The sequence below is a fragment of the Tympanuchus pallidicinctus genome, unplaced genomic scaffold, assembly GCF_026119805.1.
Source record: "Tympanuchus pallidicinctus isolate F22 unplaced genomic scaffold, pur_lepc_1.0 scaffold20, whole genome shotgun sequence".
Taxonomy (NCBI): domain Eukaryota; kingdom Metazoa; phylum Chordata; class Aves; order Galliformes; family Phasianidae; genus Tympanuchus; species Tympanuchus pallidicinctus.
The window spans coordinates 7134956-7152998 of record NW_026294722.1 but is presented as its reverse complement, the minus strand read 5'-3'; the positions used below and the strand labels follow the sequence as shown (position 1 = coordinate 7152998).

Here is an 18043-nt window from a genome sequence, read left to right as displayed (position 1 = left end):
ACTCACAGGACCTGAGCAGAGGAATTCCTTGTGATGCTCTTCTGTCAAAGCTGTTTGTAATGTACCCACTCTTATATTTCAAATTTACAGAGAAGCTTTGCCAACAGATGCCTCAGTCCAGCATATACTTACAGTTGTGAAACTCGCCCATAGGCACAATTATGACAATTTTACATGCAAGCCAGATCATGGAAAAAAAAATCTAATTAAACATGAACTTGCTATTATGCAGTAAGTAGAACTATATGAGTTCATAAATAGATTTCTCTTGTTGGATGACACAGGATCACTGATGTAAAATTTTTGCAAACCTCTGCAATATTAGGCATCATCAGGCAAGTATACAAAGAGAAGATGACAAGAGGAGGAGACTGAGTACAGATAGTTTTGACAAAGATACAAGAGCAGCCTGTGTACCAGAAAGCTGAACTTAACCTGCGCATACTGAACAACTGAAAATGTGACCTATCATCATTTACATACATTATATCACAACTATGCTGCTTTCAAAGACATTTCAATTTTAACAGATTATCTGACGTTTAAAAATACAAGTGTGAAGAGAGTTGCTAATATTTTTAGACTAGAAAGCTTCATTTTGGTCATCTCTGCTGCTAGCTTCCTCTAAAAATGCTTAATAGCAGCTTCAGTCCTCATGACTTCTATGAAGTGGTTTTTTTAAATTATTATGGTGATGAGGATCTTTTCAATACCCTTGCCCCCTCTTGTTGCCATTACAGAGAAGAAAGCAGTAATTTTTAAAGAAAGTTTTTTCTTTCTTCCTTTTTTTTCTTTTTTTTTTTTTTTCTTTTTTTATATTTAGAACATTCAAAATTAAAAAGATACTGGAAAATGCAGCTCACAGAGCTCTGGAGACCTAGTTAAAAAATACCTGTTAATGGAATTAATTTTTCATGCTCCACATACACAAAGGAATACATTTCAGGGAAGAAATAGGCCTGCAATATAAAATCAGTCAATTTCAAAAATAATCTAATGAAATGGTAGAAACTTGACCTGATGAAAGTACCAATTTGTTGAAATATCCCATGACATCTTAGCTGTACAACAAATACTCAACTCCAGCTCTTGCTCTGCGATAGAAGGGCAAAATGCCGCATGTATGTAATGCAGTAGCTACTTGAAATATTTAATACAGCCAGTCCCCTCTTCACCTTCTGGTTAATCTCATTACTTATTACATTGACATCAAGTATTGCCCTAAACCAAATGTAAAATTTGAACATAAACCATGGGTCACTGTCATCCCACCTTCCCTTGGGACCTCCTGTGCCAGCTTTCTCTAGATTTTATGCTCCCTCTTTACTCCCCCATTCTTCCTTGTTCTTTAATTCTTTCTTCAGAAAGTTCACCTCCCTCACTAGAAAATATTAAGATGTTCTTAGAAGTCATGTAACTTAAATTAAACCATGGATTCTTGAGCCTTTATGACTCACTTTACCAAGCTCTTCTGAATATAACCATGTGGGCCAGAAAATTAATTAATTTCTATTGTCTATTTCAAAAATCTATTAATATGAATGTCTTCAAGAAGAAATAAGCTCTGTCACTTGCAGAAAATGACTTCATCAGACTATAATGTTAGTTTTGCAGCATTAAATTTTTCTCTAAAAGTAGGTCTCAGTGTATTTCAAGATGATAAAGTTGTGATCAAGCACCATACTACCTTATTAGTACTTATCTCAGAGCTTTAGAAAATGAAGAAAAACATACTCAACTAACAGAAACATTAAGAACTTTAAGAATACAAATGATGTTCATTTTCAAAGAGCAACCCTTGAAAATTCAGTCCATGGGCGCTTTAGAAGGTCAGAATCTAGAATTTCTTTCTCTTGTCCTTCTCCAACTGGGGAAAAAAAAAAAAAGAAAAAAAGGCTGGGGAGGGGATGGAATGTAATTTTCAAGTCACTATTAGAATTCATACACCTGGCAATGGGAATACAGACCCCTTCTCTCCCTTTGTCAGCAAGCCATAAGTCTTTTATTTTAAGTGCCAAAGAAATAGGACTGGGTTTATTCGTGTGACATGGTGCCCTTCATCGATTGCAAATGCAATGTTACACCTGCTCTGCCATTGGAAGTCAGCAATAAACAGCTGTAGAAAGTGAAGAAAAACAGCAGGATCTCAAATGCTTTTATGTACCAGAGATAACAGCAACTTTTTTCAATTTTTGTCATTCCTTTCAGGGTAAAATGGAAGATAGGTGATAATTGCTTTTTAATACAGCATTTAACAATCATCTGGAAGGAGATGAATGCTATATTCCAGAGAGATTAGCAGTGTGAAACCAAATAATGAATAAAATGAGACAGAAAATACAGCAGCCTGCAAATCCAGAGAATCTTAGAGCTGTGTGGATAACTGGTATTTTACTATGCTGGCAGTTCTGACAAGGTATTTCAGAAATTGCTCTTTATTCTGTAGAATTCATAGTAGAAGGCAACAAATCCCTGAAAAAAAATTAGATTTTAGGAATCATCTGGAAATGAGGGACTAGTATATAAATTATCCACAGTGCAGCTGTACTTGGGGCTGTGTAGTTGTGGCTTTTCTCTCAGCTGAGAAAGGACCGTTCCCCCTGTGCTGATAGAGCCTTTCTAAGAAAATCCCAGGAAATTTGCATTCCTTATCAGTACACAAATGAGCATTGCTGTAGCTTCAAAAATAGCATTTGGATGATGCCTGTGAAGTTCTTCGAATGAAATATTGAACAGGGTTCTAAATATGAATTCTGGTTATTCAAAGTAAACAGTGTGGAAAGAAAATTATTATTATTGTAGAGGAGAGAGGAACTGTTTACTTTTTGTGTTTCTGCTCATTAAAAGTGGGATTAAGTGGAAGGAGGTAAGATGAAATGGATCATGTGTCATGTCTTTTCACTGTAGACAGCCAGCCAGCATCATATTTGACTTCACCATAAATTCTCCTGTAGCTGCATGTGCTAATAGGTATTGATTTTGTTAAATATCATACTAGAAAGTATTCCTTCACTGTATGTTTGTATGAAGTAATTAGTAGTGCCATTCCATCTGTGCCTTAACCCTCATTAGCCTCTGCTCTTATTTTCTACGAAGATTAATCTATTTTGAGAGAAATCATGACAAGAAATTATGCTTGTATGGGTCTCATTCTGCAAATTGCAAGAACTGTGAAGCTGTCCTTCTGTTTGCACTGAATCTAAGGCCACAATGTCAGAGAGATGATTGAGTTTGTTAAAAGATGTACATTGGCAGTCCTTGGTTTTGCTTGTGTAACTGAGTGGTTACATGTATATAGTCAAAACTGGCCAAGAATACAGCCATCATATGATTCATACATACTGCTGTGGCAACTATATATCAAGTCAGGTCTGAATATGCACATACTTCACATACAGCTGCACACCACAATCATTAAAAATATTTTTCTGTGGCAGGGCAGTCATTCTGCATGCGCTTCCAGGTCTGTTTGTAAGATCCATTACCCGTTTGTGAACCATCAGCTTGCACTCACTCCAGACAGTGTTGGTTTGGCAGCTTCTAAATTTTTTTTGTGTTTATCACAACATGAAACACATCAGTAGGCAGCTCAGGAACTTCCTGGGCCTGTGGCTGCAGTTCGAATTCCCTCGGCTGAGCATTGAGCTGAACAAGCTCAATGCAGTGCTGGGCCAATACTCAGAAAAGGTTCCCTTTCAAACACTGGCTTGACCTGAGTCAGGTCATACTGTATGCTGTGTTTTGGTTTTTCTCCTTGTAGAGCACTTGGAACTTACAAAACATATTATGTAAGATGGCACTGTTAAAGTTACACAACAAGTAGTAAACATGATACTGACGTGACACTAAGCTATGACATATGGTGATGGTTTTTGTTTCTTTGTTTTGTTGTTGGTGGTTTGTTTTTTTTGTGAGTGTGTCATTTAATCACCAGAAAGTATCCAGGTTAATTTGTAGAGCAAAATGCTGAGGACCACTTTCCTGAGCTTTGTATGCTTCAAGTGGCTTTGTGTTTGCCACAGTAAATGTTATTTGCCAGAAGTTATATTCTGAAGTGCAGAGTGGGTGAAAAAGGTTGTTTTTTTTCTTTTAAGTAGTCAAAACATAAGTTAAACTTGCCTTTAGGCAAGCACCCTGGAACATTTTCACAAATAAGAAGAGTCTGCAATTTGAAACAGGAACATTTGGTTTCTTTCAGCTGGCTTGGCCAGTGCTGGCTTGAGAAATGCTCAAATGTTAAAGCTTTTCACTCGTAATGCTGACTAAATACTATGAAGTACTGCTCTTCTCCCCTTGCCCTTCTGCAAACTGCAGGATTAAAAGAAAAGGGAAAAAAAGAAAGAAAAACCACCAAAAATAACAGAAAAAAAAATCAAAGTGAGAAAATACCAGAAGTGAGAAGAACTGAAGAACCCCTTAGTGGGAATTGCAGTTCAACTCTGTTTACAATTGTTTTACTGTGCATTCAGGCACTCTAGCATTATAAATATGAATATTCAGGAAAGCATTGCAGTAGATGCCAAAATTTAAGTTTTAATTTGTGCTTTATCTTTGTGTTACTTGAAACTCATCATACATGCAGCTAGGATGAGTTTGGTGTATTATTGATAATGGGTTAGAACAGCATGCCCTGGTAAAAGGCTGTGTTGAATTTAGGTCTATGATAATGACCATGCTATCTTAAAAATCAAGCTCCAAACACCCTCTCACTCTGACCTAGATGAAATGTAGTTATTTTATAACCAAGTCCATGTTCCAAGCAGGTTCCCTGATTTTTACAGAATTTTTAGTTATAACAGTGTTTGTGTAATATAATGTGTAACACTGCATTTATACACACACACTGTATAGATAACTACATTGATACAGATACAACACAGAATATCTACCACATTTGGAGAGGTCTGAGCACATATGCATTCATAGCCCATAAGCAAAGAGCCCAAAGCCAAAACCAAGAAAAGCAAACATGAGAAAAAGCTCTGATAACTGAGCTGTTCTGCATTTCCCTGTAGCCTGGTTGGATGCTGCTGCACTGCATAGGCTCACACCCTGTGGAAACATCTCTTTGCTGCTCAGGCAGCATGTGGTTGCTGCTGAAGGTTGAGTTGATGGTCTGTAGAGACCACAGCCATCATGTGATGTCTGATTTTGCTTCTCACCACCCAGACCTCTGTGCCAGGGTGGCAGGCAGAGACGTTCCATTAGTTTCATGTCACCTCTTGGCACAGGCAGGATCTCTCATTGCGTGTAATGTTAGCTCCAGATCTGAGCATGACTGTTTTGACCAGTATTACAGGTTTCATGCAGATCAAGCATGGGCAAATGATCATACTTCTGTCAAATCAGGCAGAGCTGTGATACAGTGTGGTGCCAGCCCTGTGCTTTCATGCCAGCTTGCTGCCAACTGTGGGAAGACAGACTATTCTTGAAATGGCATAAAATGCGAGTGGCACTGACAAATGCTACCCAACCCAGCAAAAAGCTGGATTGAACAAAATTGACTGATCAATATTTTTTGAACACATTGGAGATAATGGAAGGAAATTCTACTACATCTGCACATTTTATTAATGGGACCATGATAGTTTTGATCTGATCCTAAATGCCACGAAGCTCAGTTGATTGGATATCAGCTCAAGACTTTATAAACCAGAGCTTACTGGTTTGTGCCTATCTTCTAAGAGACTGTCTATGTTCTGGAAGATAAGCTCTTAAGGAACTTAAGCTGTTGCATGCAGTTCAACACTATGGAAATCCATAGCTCCTTCCTTCCATCCAGTACACCACTATTTGGCAGTGCTTCTTAGCTCTCCATTTTAGAGCTCATAGCTGAACCAATGTTGTAGTGATATATAAGCACCCTGGCTTGTTAGGATTACTCAGAGGTGTTGCTGTCTATTACAATCCCTCACTGTACATTTTACATATATCTTGTTTCCATTTCCTTATTAAACAAAACAAAGAATGAAATCATAAGAAATTTTATTTTCAGCTTAAGCATTCTGTTCTGGTTTTGGTGGTTTTGCTGTGAATCACATGTTCTGGTAACAAACCCATGTGTTTTTGCAAATACGATCTCTCTGAGTGATCGCACCAGGAATGTGTGAGGCATGGAGCTCTCATAACTCAGACTAAATATTCAGAACGGCACCTGGCTGGGATGTCAGCATGGGAACAAAATCACTGAGCAGCAAAACGTATCAAAGGAGCAGAATCTAAAGACTCGGGTGCCTGGAAGCAGGATATGAGCTATTGGATATGAAATGTCCTCTTTAAACTCCTGGGGAAGTATTCTGTTTGCTGATCTACTGTGACAGGAATTCTTAGACCTATGCCCACATAAAATGTCCTCACAGCTCTTATTGATATCGTACATCTGCGGAGAAATCATAAGAACAGATCAACACCTGCTCTGCTAATCGTGGGCCATTGAGACCCAGGTCAGGCTCACTGGACTGTGGGGAAGTTTATGCTGCTTCTTTAGCAGCCATGCCTGTTTCTTTGCATCAACAAAGATCTGTGTTTTCCAGTGCTGCCAATCCAGTAACCACCAGTTGGCTTCCCTCAGCACTGAGGGATAAGCTGAACAGGCTTCTAGCAAGTATGTGTCCTCTGTGAGCAACTGCATGTTGGAAGGATGTCTTGGTGATCATCCTGCCTTATTTCCAAATGTTTTTATTGTACAGCCATATATGTGAACTCTACATCTGAAGGCTACACCGATAGTCAGATGTCAGAACCATAATTTGTTGTTCTTTCAAGCTTTTCCCCAGTAGCTTTAAATAGAAGAATACATTTTCCACAGTGAAAGGCTTTTCTATTAATAGCACTTGGAGATCATTTCAGTGCTTGAAAGGAAGAATTAAATGAGGTGGTTTTTTTAACACTTTTTAAGATAATGTTTGTTCATTGTGCAGGTAGGACTGCCCACCTTCAGTTTTAATTACTTGGGGGAAAAAAATCTCTCTCTCTTCTCTGAGTTCAAAAAACAAAAATAGTGAATGAGATTATGTGACATGCTTAAAATAAGCATCTTCAAACAGTCTGGTCCTTTGTGTCAGTTCTTTCTCATGCTTTGATAATCTCATCTCAGTTGTTGAAACAGACTTACACAGATTGCATAGGAGACTTGCAGATGATTGAAAGGACTTCTGCTTATCCAATGCTGTGAATTGCTAATAATAGGTGATGTTCTGAAGGGCAGCCTCAACACATTTCCTCACTGTAAGGCATACAGGAGAAAATCTGATCAGTTACATGCCTGTGTTCTCCATGCTAAGATATCTCCTCATTCATTTAATAAAATGAGAGGAAAACAGCCTTAGGCTTCCCTTGCCTTTTCCAAATAAACTTTGTTATCCTCTTATGTAAAACACTAAGAGGATATTCTGAGTGGCAAAGAGCTTTATACACAGCTTCACTTAAAAGCAAAAACATAAAACATGTTTTGTTCTGCAGTCACAGAAGTTGCAGTTATTTATTGTAATGAATGGGCAATGTCAAAGGAACATATGGTATTTTTAGCTCTGCTTCATCACCCAATGTGGTAAACCAATCTGAATAGTTGTAACATCTAAAAGCTTTCTCTGAGAAGAAAGGTTCTTCCTGCACAGCCTTGATTAAAGTCAGACTGTTATTGTCCAGAGGATCAGCAAACTGTACCAGGCAGGAAGAGAAATCTGCACACAAGATAAGTAGTCAGATCTACACAAACAGGGAAAAGATAGCAAAAAACCCAGAGCTGTGTGTAAAGGTAGAATTGACACCAAGAAGAGGAAGGGTAGTCCAGGGAAAAAGGGAATAGTCTGTGACAGGAAGATGTAATTTCAGTGTGACGAGCTGTGACTGACCTTATGTTCAGGCAGCTAGGACTGAAGTTCTGTATTAGAGAAAGATAAATTCAAGCTAACATGACTGGAACAGGAAGGCATAACAATACACGTCTATAAATGCAGCAGTACTGACAGTCACATTTGATACCAATTTCCTTTCTAAGTGTATTTCACCATTTTTTTTTTTTACTACTCTTTTTTCTGTATGAATGTCTTTGAACTGCCAATGTAATTTGGCTTCTGCTTGTGTAAGATGACCTTTCATTCTTTATTACAGCACAGAATCCTTGACATGGCTTGACATTGCCTGCTCAGTCTAGTCATAAGCCAAACTAGGAGGGATCTGGCTTATTCTACATGAAGTTAAGGAATTTCAGAGTGTAGGATGGATTTCTGCCCTGAACCTTCCCTGCTGTTTCTAAATGCAATGTTATAGATAGCTCCAAGCAGATTTAGTTTGGATATAAATTACACTGTATAGGACAGAGTGGGCAATAATGCATGTTAGCCTGGAATAGCATGGATCAGCCTAGCAAAGCACTGAACTCCCTTCTAGTTCTCATAGCCTGTGGGTTTGAGTTTCTTGGAACATCACAGGATCAAATCCAAATTGTGCCTAGACGAGTGAAATTCAATACCATCATTACACAAAACAATCTACAGAGTCAACAGCAGTCTCAAGCCTCTGCAAATACCAAAGAGCAAAGGAACACATTTCTAGGCGGTGATACGGAAATATTTAGATATCTTAGTTTTCATTACACTCATAAGTAATCAGTTTTTGGAGCTAAGATATTAGCACTTCCTCTATCAGCTCCCATATAGGTATCAGGCAAAAGAAGCTTCCAAGAGATTTTTGTAGCTTTTTAGTGGTATACCCTAAAGCACTCACAAAGGTTCCTCAGGAGGAAGCAGATTTAAGATTCTGGGGGCTGTCTCTGTTTCCAGCTCTCCATGACTCATGCAAGCAGCTGAGAACACAGTTGAAATATGGAAGCTGAAAAGAAACTGAGAAGAGGGAGTACTTATTTCACTTCTCTTCCTCTTGGAAGAACTGGAAAATACATAAATGTAGGTCAGACAGGGTAAAAATATTGCATGTTGTTTTTCCTTCCATGATACTTAGGCTTTGTGATACTTATAAAAGCAGACCCTGGATATGGTTGAAGTGAACAAAACTCTTAATTACTTGTTAAATAAAAAAGTCATGCAGAAATAAAAATTCAGTCCATCTTCTGTGGTGGTTTTAAATTGACGTTTTCTCAGAGATCTTTCACATACAAAAAACCAAACCAAACCAAACCAAAAAAAAGCCAACAAAAATACAAAACAACAAGGGAAGGAAACAAGAGGAAATAGTCCAAGTATTCTTGCTGATGAAAGGCAAACGTCAGAAGAATATTCATCACATGATTCCTTTTCTAAAACATGACCCCAAGGAAAATCAAGAGCTGTTAGGAGGCTAAAGAACTGCCTGGGACTGCTGACCTTAAAAAACAAACAAACAAAAAAAAGTGAATTTAAAACCTGCTACCATAAAAATGGTCAGAACCTGTCTGTGCACAAAACAGTGACAGAGCTTCCTGTCACTCTTAGTCTTGAAAATGGTATTTTTTTCAACTAGCAAAATGGAGTTGTGATTGTGTGCTCGTTGGCCCAAAACATTCAGAACAGGATTTTGTAAATTCCGTATCTATGTGAAACGTGGTAGAGAGGGGTTGACTTACCAAAGCAGATTTAAGATAATCCACATCCACCGTGCCAGTCCTTACCACTAAGTTGCCTTGACCACACCATGGCCAAATTTATTTATAGGAAAATATTGTGCAACTCAGAGTTACTATAATCTCTCATGTTTCATCTGCAGGCTGATTTAGGGTGAGCAGGATGATGTGGCCCTTAGCCACACAGTGACACTTACTCCCCTTAGCAATAGATTGCAGACTTGTTTTAGTCAGATAGTGATAATTACTGCAGTAAATTTGATAAGCAATTATTTCCCTTGGCCTTTGAGCACACACACACACACAAATTTTAGAAAGCATACTGCTCTGCTACTATTTTAAAGATTGTTGTCCTGTGCCCATCTATTGCAATTTTTGGAGCGTGGATGTCCCAGGAACTCAGTACTTTCCAAAGATACTAAGATATCTGTGTTCAGCATGTTGCAGTTTCATCATCCTAGTGCTTTCATTTCCTTATCTGAACCACAGGATAATGCAACAGGAAGGAACAGGCGGTGTTAAACGTAACACAAGATTTAGCACATGAGAGATTCAGTGACCCACTGCTGGGTGGCACTTTGTATTGCCCGATCCTCTGCTCCTGTGTATATTTGTGTGACACTGTGAATGAAAGGTTTGTGGTGCCTCATTTTTTTTGGTTTACTTTGTATTATTTGCCTCTTTGGAAAATAGGTATCTGGATCTTAAAAACAATGGGTCCCCTCAAAGAATTTCCCACACATCTGTCTCATGTTTACAGCATGTTATGTGCAGGAGACCAAGCTGTTTCAGGAATGTATTTAGCCATTCATTCAGGTGATACGACCTCCTAAGAAGGATTTCATCACAATGTGACCACCAAACAAATGTAGAAACTGTTGGCAGTTTTATAACAGTTTTACAAGGAGCCAAATTGGATGCATAACCTTTAAACAAAAGTTGAACTCCATTTTATATCTGTTTTCTATCTTACTTTCCTCTGTAGCTGCTCTGTGTTATGTCACGCTTTAGTTGCCTAAGTATTTCTGCTTCCAAATCTCTAGGAATGGTCTCCCACAGACAGAAGGCACTCTGGGGCAGGAATCCCAGAAAAAAAGGAACACATTGCTGCATTTTAGCAAGTACAGTGCTATTATACCAGTGACTTGCCTGAGTGTTACATCTCCCTCTAGACATAACTTCTATCAGGGATAAGCAGCAGTGAAGTGAATTGGAAGTGGCCCCTTGAGAGAGAGCAAAGGGTGTGTTTCAGCCTACAGTCTCAGAAGCTATTAAAAACATCATTTCAACAAGCTTATAGCCAGGCTACAGCTAGTTAAACATATGCAAATGATGCGACGCTGATTCTGCAGCCAAGACAAAATCTTTACTATGATGAGTCCAGGGCAAAACCTAATTCTAGTAATTTCTGTACTTCTGGGGCTTAATCTCTTGCTGCACTGCAGAAGAGCACCTCACAGAGGTTTGGGGAAACCATGCAGCCCTGGGAATTTCTAGCATCTGTGGTACAAAACCCTTTGTAGACGTGGGAGGGAGGAGACAAGGTTCAGTGCACTTGGCCTTCTGTAGAGATAGCGCTATATGACTTCATATGAATGGGTTTCTCTCTGGAGATATTGGTCTGATGTTCTCACTGGGTGGTGCAAAGTGTGCAAATGTCAAGTTTCTCCTCTCAAAAGAAGGTACTGTATAGGATCAGGTAGCTGAGTTAACTAATTATACAGCAATCCTTCATTAGTGTCATTTTCTTACCGTTATTCAGTTCTCTTATCCAGGTAAAGCAAGTTGTGGGTTCCTTTATGCAAAAAACTGAAAAACTTATTTCTTTAATGAACTGCTAATATCACAGTGTGCATTGTAAATAATGAGAAGTGCTACTGGGATTTGACACAATGATCCAAAAGCATGAAAAAGTCCTGATTAATTTCTTTACACCTTGGTTCATACAGCAGTCACGCTGTTAGGTGATATGTCAACTTCCTGAAAAAATGTCTTAGGGAAGAAATAAAAAATGTCAAGCATATAAAGTCTATTTTTATCTAAGAGATTTAGCTGGAGTTGCCACTTCCCTGTTCTCTTTCCTTTCATAAGCATAATCTCTTTTCCCATTCCTCTCAGCATGGTTCTGAAATTTCATTTGGTTTTGAAATCACTGACGGGAGGTGCAGCAAGATAGAATGGAAATAAACTTCCTTGGCAGGCACAGTACTCTCTTACTGCCCACAAATTATATTCTGTTTCTTTAATTTTTCTTCTTCAATTAAAGAAAGATGTTAAATCATAATTTAACGTACTGAAGAACAGTGGAAATCACAGAACAAGGATGCATGGCAAACATTTCAGTTTCAAGTGAAAATGGAACTCAGGCTCTGGAGACAGGATGGAATAGAAAGGAAAGCACAATAATTTGCATTTTAGTGGGGGGAAGTGTAAAAACCTGATCAGAATTCAACAGCAGCTGGCTAAAAGAAAGATGAAATAGCCCAACAGAATCCCGTGCTCAGTGGAATGCTCAGATCTGTTTGGGGTTTGGCACCTGTAAAAGACTCCATTCCCCTTTTGTCCTTCTGCCATTTTTCTTTGCATTTTCACTCTGACATTTTGTATCTCCATTGGTCTGAAGTCTGCACCAATTCAATATGTCTGATTTCCCCAAAGGTAACTCAATGACTGATAGTTATCACGTGGCTGAACCTGGCCCAGTATCCATCTGTATCTTTACAGTAGATACAAAAACTAAACATCTGTCTAGGCTGATGCTTGAACTTGCACCTCAGTCCTGTAATTTTCCCTACCATCTTTAATATTTTTCTGGTGTAACAGATATGATGCATCAGAGAAGCAATCTATTTCATGTCAGCAGTTGTGTATTCCAAATTAGTTTATGATTGCATTTAATAATGTACTATAGGTACCTTGTCTTTCCTAAATAACTAAACTGTCAGGAACAGGGTTTTTTGTTTCACAAAATATTTAGTGTAAATTTTTCCAAAATAACCAAAACATTCACAGATCCAAATACAAGTGAAATCCTTCAACAATTAAATATGCTTCTGGTTTATAAAAAAGCTTTTTTTTTTCATTACTAATTTTCATTCCTAGTAGTCATTACAAATTGGAAAATCAAAATATGTTCAAAAAACTGAAATAGAAACTCAAACTGGAACATTCTACTGCAGTTTTCTTTCAAAGAGAGTTAAGAAAGAGAGCTTGTCTGCAGAACACGGGTGACAGAAAACATGTTCAGAACAAGGAAGAGCTCCATCACAGGAAACACGTAAGCAGTGCAATAAAAAAACTCTTCAGTAAGAGTTCTGCATTTCTGGAACATAACAAGTGTCCAAAGGCTCCAGACAAACAATTTACCCCTGTCTTGTAGTCCCAATCATCATGCTCAGTTCTGTCTGCATTTAGGTTGCTGAACTAAGGAAAAGGGGGTCTTCCTGCTGCTTGTTCCCAAAGCTCAGCATTTTACTTTAAAACCAAGACAAACTTTCTGCCTTCTCACAAGCTTCTCTCAGTAGATATAAAGTACCTTCTGTATAGAGTGTCCTTCATAGAGAATTGCTGTTTCTTGGCTAAGATCTCTGGTGTCTGGGTTGCACAATTCAGGACTGACCAGAAGTAGACACGAGTCCTTTAAAAGCTTGACTTTCCCTGTGGCATTCTCCTTTGCATCGTTTCTAGAAGCAGACAGTAATTCTAGGCAGCACTGAAGTTAACAGTGGTAAAGAAACTTCTATCCCCAAAGCTAAGAGGTAATTTTTATTCCACTCACTGTCCCTGCCCTCTGGAGAGGACCAAAGGGAACCTCTTTTTCCTTTTTTTAACTCTCTATCTGGGTTGCAAAGATGGATGCAGTAACAACAAAGGGACAAACATGGAGAGCTGCATTACAAACCAATTCATCAGAAAACATAGCACGCCTGCTTTACAAATTTGCCTGCAGCTCTTGTCTGCTGTGTTATTTTTAAACTGCCTGCAGGTTGCAGATTTTTGAGAAGCCCTTCTCCTAAAAGTATACATAGAGGATTTAGAAAAGCACAACTTGCTGCAAACTGAAGTTACCAAATTCCCAGCATATTAAAATTTATCATCCTTCACCTTCCCATAAACTTCTTGGTGCAATTTGTGCATTCACAAGAAGATTTCCCAAGAGTCTCACAGCACTTCTCCATGGCAAGGTCAGTACACCTTCAGAATACCTGAGCTCTGCATTCCTGGTGTGCCCAACTGCCACGCATCAGCCTGCAGTTGCTGTAATCAGGCATAATTCTACTGTATCTTTGGATTATCATAGAAAAAAAAACACAAAAACAACAGTAAGTTAGACTCAACATCAGTAGAAGCACACAGCACAGCCACATTCATCTCCAGTTGGGCTGATGTGGACTGAGTGTGGGTTAAACTCATGCTCACTCAGCCTTGTACAACAAGTGCCCCTCATCCTAAATTGCACATCAAGTTAAGCTGTTGCTCATTTACACTGCTGATTCAGAGAGCCCTGATTTGATTCTTGGCTGTTTATATTTCTCAGACATCCTCCATGTAATTACATGGCCTGGCCCCAGGCTATCAGGCTCTGGAAGGAATAACCACATTATTCCACAGAACATAACATAATTAAAATACTGACTGCAGTTTAAAAAATGTGCTGAATACTTCACAGAGTGGTTGGAGGGTTGGCAAGTCTTGGCAGCTTGTTGGCTGTGGGAGCTGGCTGATATTTAGATGCGCCTGCACCTTCAGCATTCATTGCTGTACGTGGGAACTGCTTTTTGTGCTGTCAACTTCTTGTTTCACAAGAAGCCAACCTACATGCACAAAGAAATGAACTAACTGGAAATGAGAAACTCCAAGGACTTTCTTGTGTTTCTTAGTGCTAGTGAGACCACTTCCTTGTTATTTATGACTTCAGGACATCTGACTTGCTATGCCTTCTTCTATGTTTCCAAATGTACACTGAAGGAACTGCATATGGTGCAAATGTACAAGGTGATACAACCATTTGCTTAAGAACTGTTCTCATTGTATGAGAAAGCTTTAATAAGCTAAGAAAAACAAAACAACAACAACAAAACACGAAAATCTCCACTGGAATGTTTGATTTTTATCTGTATTTCATTTGTAACAAGTCTAAAGCATAAATAGTTACATTTCCAGTCCCAGAAGGGCAGAAGGTGATGGAAAAAAAACCATCTACAGGACTGATGAAAACGACAGGAGCACTGAGGTGGCAGGGCATTTAGGGAATGCTTAGTGCCTTTGCAGTACCTCCCCATTCTCTTTCTTAGGGAAATATCTGGGATAAGAAACACTGCTACAGACGTACGGCTTTGGGTTTGAATGACTTCCTGGTTCTGATTAAATCCCCTGCTATCTGGCAAAAATGGTAAAGCGATCTCATGCTGCCAGCGTTCAATAAAACACATGGATAATGCCTAAATCACTTTGCAGGCATCTACATCTGAATGAAATGCAGTAGAAGCAGCAACTTGCCAAAGTACTGCTTTAAATGAGCTTTTCATTTAATCTTCACTCACATGCTCGAGAAATTCATGGGATGACAGGAGATGTTCATGAAGCACTGCAGCCTCACAAGCACAGACATGGATGGCTGAGCTCAGGCTGTCCTGCTCCACTGCAGAAGCTTCCAAAGACAAGGATCAGGTTTAGTCTGATGTACAGCTCTTCTGAGATGAGCTAATTTTGTGAACAGTTCCATTCCCACTCAAGGGATGTCACAAGCAATGGCCAAATGTTTTTTTCTGAGGCTTCTATTACAGCCTTAAAGTAATCATAATAGCAAATTAATAGCAGATCTACTCTGTCATTTTCCATTCTCATTGCCATCTCTGTAATGAAGAGCAACTCTACTTCTTCAAAGCTTTTTCCGTGACACTTCTCAATTTTGAATGTGCAATTAGAAATAAGTGTGATAACTTTTGGCACTCTAGCTGTGGTCTGTAGGCTACTGGCCTCCCTCTGTGCTAGGCTCAGTGCTAGTTTCTGTTTTCAGCTTCTTAATATTGACCTCCAAACTAAACCATAACTGTCATCTTGGACATCATTCTTTCAAAAACAGAAATATATTTATATGTACCTTCCAAATCTATTACAAATTAAAACCCCAAGATAAACTCTATGTTATGTGAATGAGACAAAAAAAATTTACATAGAAGGAGAATCCACAGGACACATTCAGTGAGAGGGGCAAAAAAATTTCTACAGACTCTTCTTTGTTCTGATAGTGTCCGTGGCCAAGTTTTCAGTTTTTCTCCACTGAATGATTCATCTCTATTACCAGTATTTTCAAAATTAAATGGAAGAGGAGGAATGTGTTCATTCCCCTGCTGGGTTTAATAATCTTCCAGAAATTGTTTCCTGTTTACTTGGAAATCCCCACCTCCATACTGTGATTTAAACACGTTCACCCCGTTAACTTAAAAACAAAACCTAGATGATGCTGTATAGTTTTTGTCTAGCAGTCATAAAGCAATTTGTAATAAATGTTTTTTCAGAGAGAAGTTTCTTGGAAATGTGCATATGTTCATAGCTCCACGTTGCTTATTTAGATCGTATGTTATTACTCAACAACAAACTGTCATTCAGGTTTTATTTATGTACCACATCTGATGACTGATGGCAGCTTCTCATTCAACAACCACTATACTGGTGCTCAAATACAAATCTTAATGAAGCCATCAATAACCCCATTTATGGACCTGTGCTACTTTGTTTCATGGTTTGGGCCATCACTCAACTATGAACAGTCAGTATACATCATTTCACACAGCAAAATCTTGACTGCATTTTCAAGACAAAATATTAAAAATACTTAAATTGCTTTTCCAGCCAAAATGTTATGTGTGAATTCCTGTGGCTTGGCAGGACGAAAGGGAAAGAAATTTCCCTTTAACTTCCTCAAGGAATAAATTTGCACAATAGCTTCAAGATTTTATTTACGTAGCATATATCAAACTATTCTTATATAAAAGCATTAGCTCATACAAGTCAGTGTGTTCTGTGTTAGCTTTTGTGAAGAGAATTCATGTAGAAGACAGCAATATCCTGTGGCCTGAGAGCAGAACTGGCAGCTGGGTTTTCAGGCAGGACTGAGCTTTCTCACACCCTCTTTAGCTCTTCATAAAGGTCTAAATTTTTCTAAATGAACATTACATTTGTTTGATTAACTGGAGCCTGTGTGGGCTCAATTTGCATATGTGTTAAATTTCTGCTGCTAAAGCTCTCGGGAGTACCCAGCTCTCCATGTATCCAAAGGCTGTAACGCAGAGTTACACAGCCCTTGGGACAGAGAGTAACACCATTCCCTTGCTGAATCAAAGTCAGGAAAGAGATAGAATAAAGCATAGGGTGTACAAATTTAGCACATCTTCCTCTCCATGTACCTAATAGCCTTGATAGATCCCTGAGAGAAGGCAGCAGTGGAGATGCTCAAGTATTTGGCATCCAGACAGGTACTGTGAAAGTCCACAGCCTGGAAAGACACTGGTAGGAAGCAGCAGACAAGACCAAACACTTGTTAGCTGGGGAGCCTCCATTCACGTCCCCTTTTTAAGGCTATGCTGAAGCACTTGGTCTAACTGCTGGCTTTCCTCTCATTTCCCTTCTCAGATGAGATGGAGCAGTCTCCTGCAGTGCGTTCTGACTACTTGGTCTCAGGGATTAGAACTCCACCAGTGAGGAGAAACAGCAAACTGGCAACACTGGGCAGGATCTTCAAACCCTGGAAGTGGCGGAAAAAGAAAAATGAGAAGTTAAAGCAGACCTCTGCAGGTACGATGAGAGCAGTCTGACACTGCACGAAGCAAAGCTCAGCTTGGGAGAAATGTGCTTGCACAGAAATACTAGTGATGACCTGATCTAAATCTAATTTGGAGATCTCAATATGTTATAGATTTATAACATTTAAAACTGGAAAACACTTATATATGCAGGCTTCCTGTATAGTACAATGTCATACATTTAGAAGAAAAGCTAAAAATATGAGTGAAGCACAAACCTTGACATAGACTGCTTTCATGGAGTGTCCTTTCTCCAAATAGACTACATTTATGTCCCCAGGCATCATCACCCATTTTGTTTGGGGTGAAGATTATATAGGTCACAATAACATCATGAGAAGTGACAGGAGGGAACTACAGCATGCAAAATGCCTTCCCTCAAACAGCTGCCTGCAGTAGAGAAGCTCAGCACATGCACTGCACACTCTCACTACTAACCAGGTGTGTCTCAGATCAGTAAGGAGACAAACTTGCCTGCTTTTTCCTCAGAGAAGATGGTGCAGTTCCCTCCACTTTTCTGATACCCTCTGGAGTGTCACAGTGAGGGACACCACCTCCTGCAGCAGCTCCAATACACTGTACCAAACAGCACAAGGCTCTAACACCACTGCTATTCTGCTCTCAGGGTGATCAGCAGCATCTTAGATCATAAATCTCAACTCTGTGTGCTTGATTTTAC

The 18043-nt window shown here is 39.0% G+C and overlaps 1 protein-coding gene across 3 annotated transcripts in view; it reads left to right on the top strand.

Annotated features, from left to right (window-relative positions):
• Positions 1-18043, top strand: part of PHACTR3 (phosphatase and actin regulator 3) — a 94981-nt gene that overhangs the window by 31383 nt on the left and 45555 nt on the right. For all 3 annotated transcript variants that reach the window (XM_052683444.1, XM_052683446.1, XM_052683445.1), the window contains exon 2: positions 17195-17356. In XM_052683444.1, the coding sequence (XP_052539404.1) occupies positions 17195-17356 (162 nt within the window). The remainder of the gene's footprint in view (positions 1-17194; positions 17357-18043) is intronic.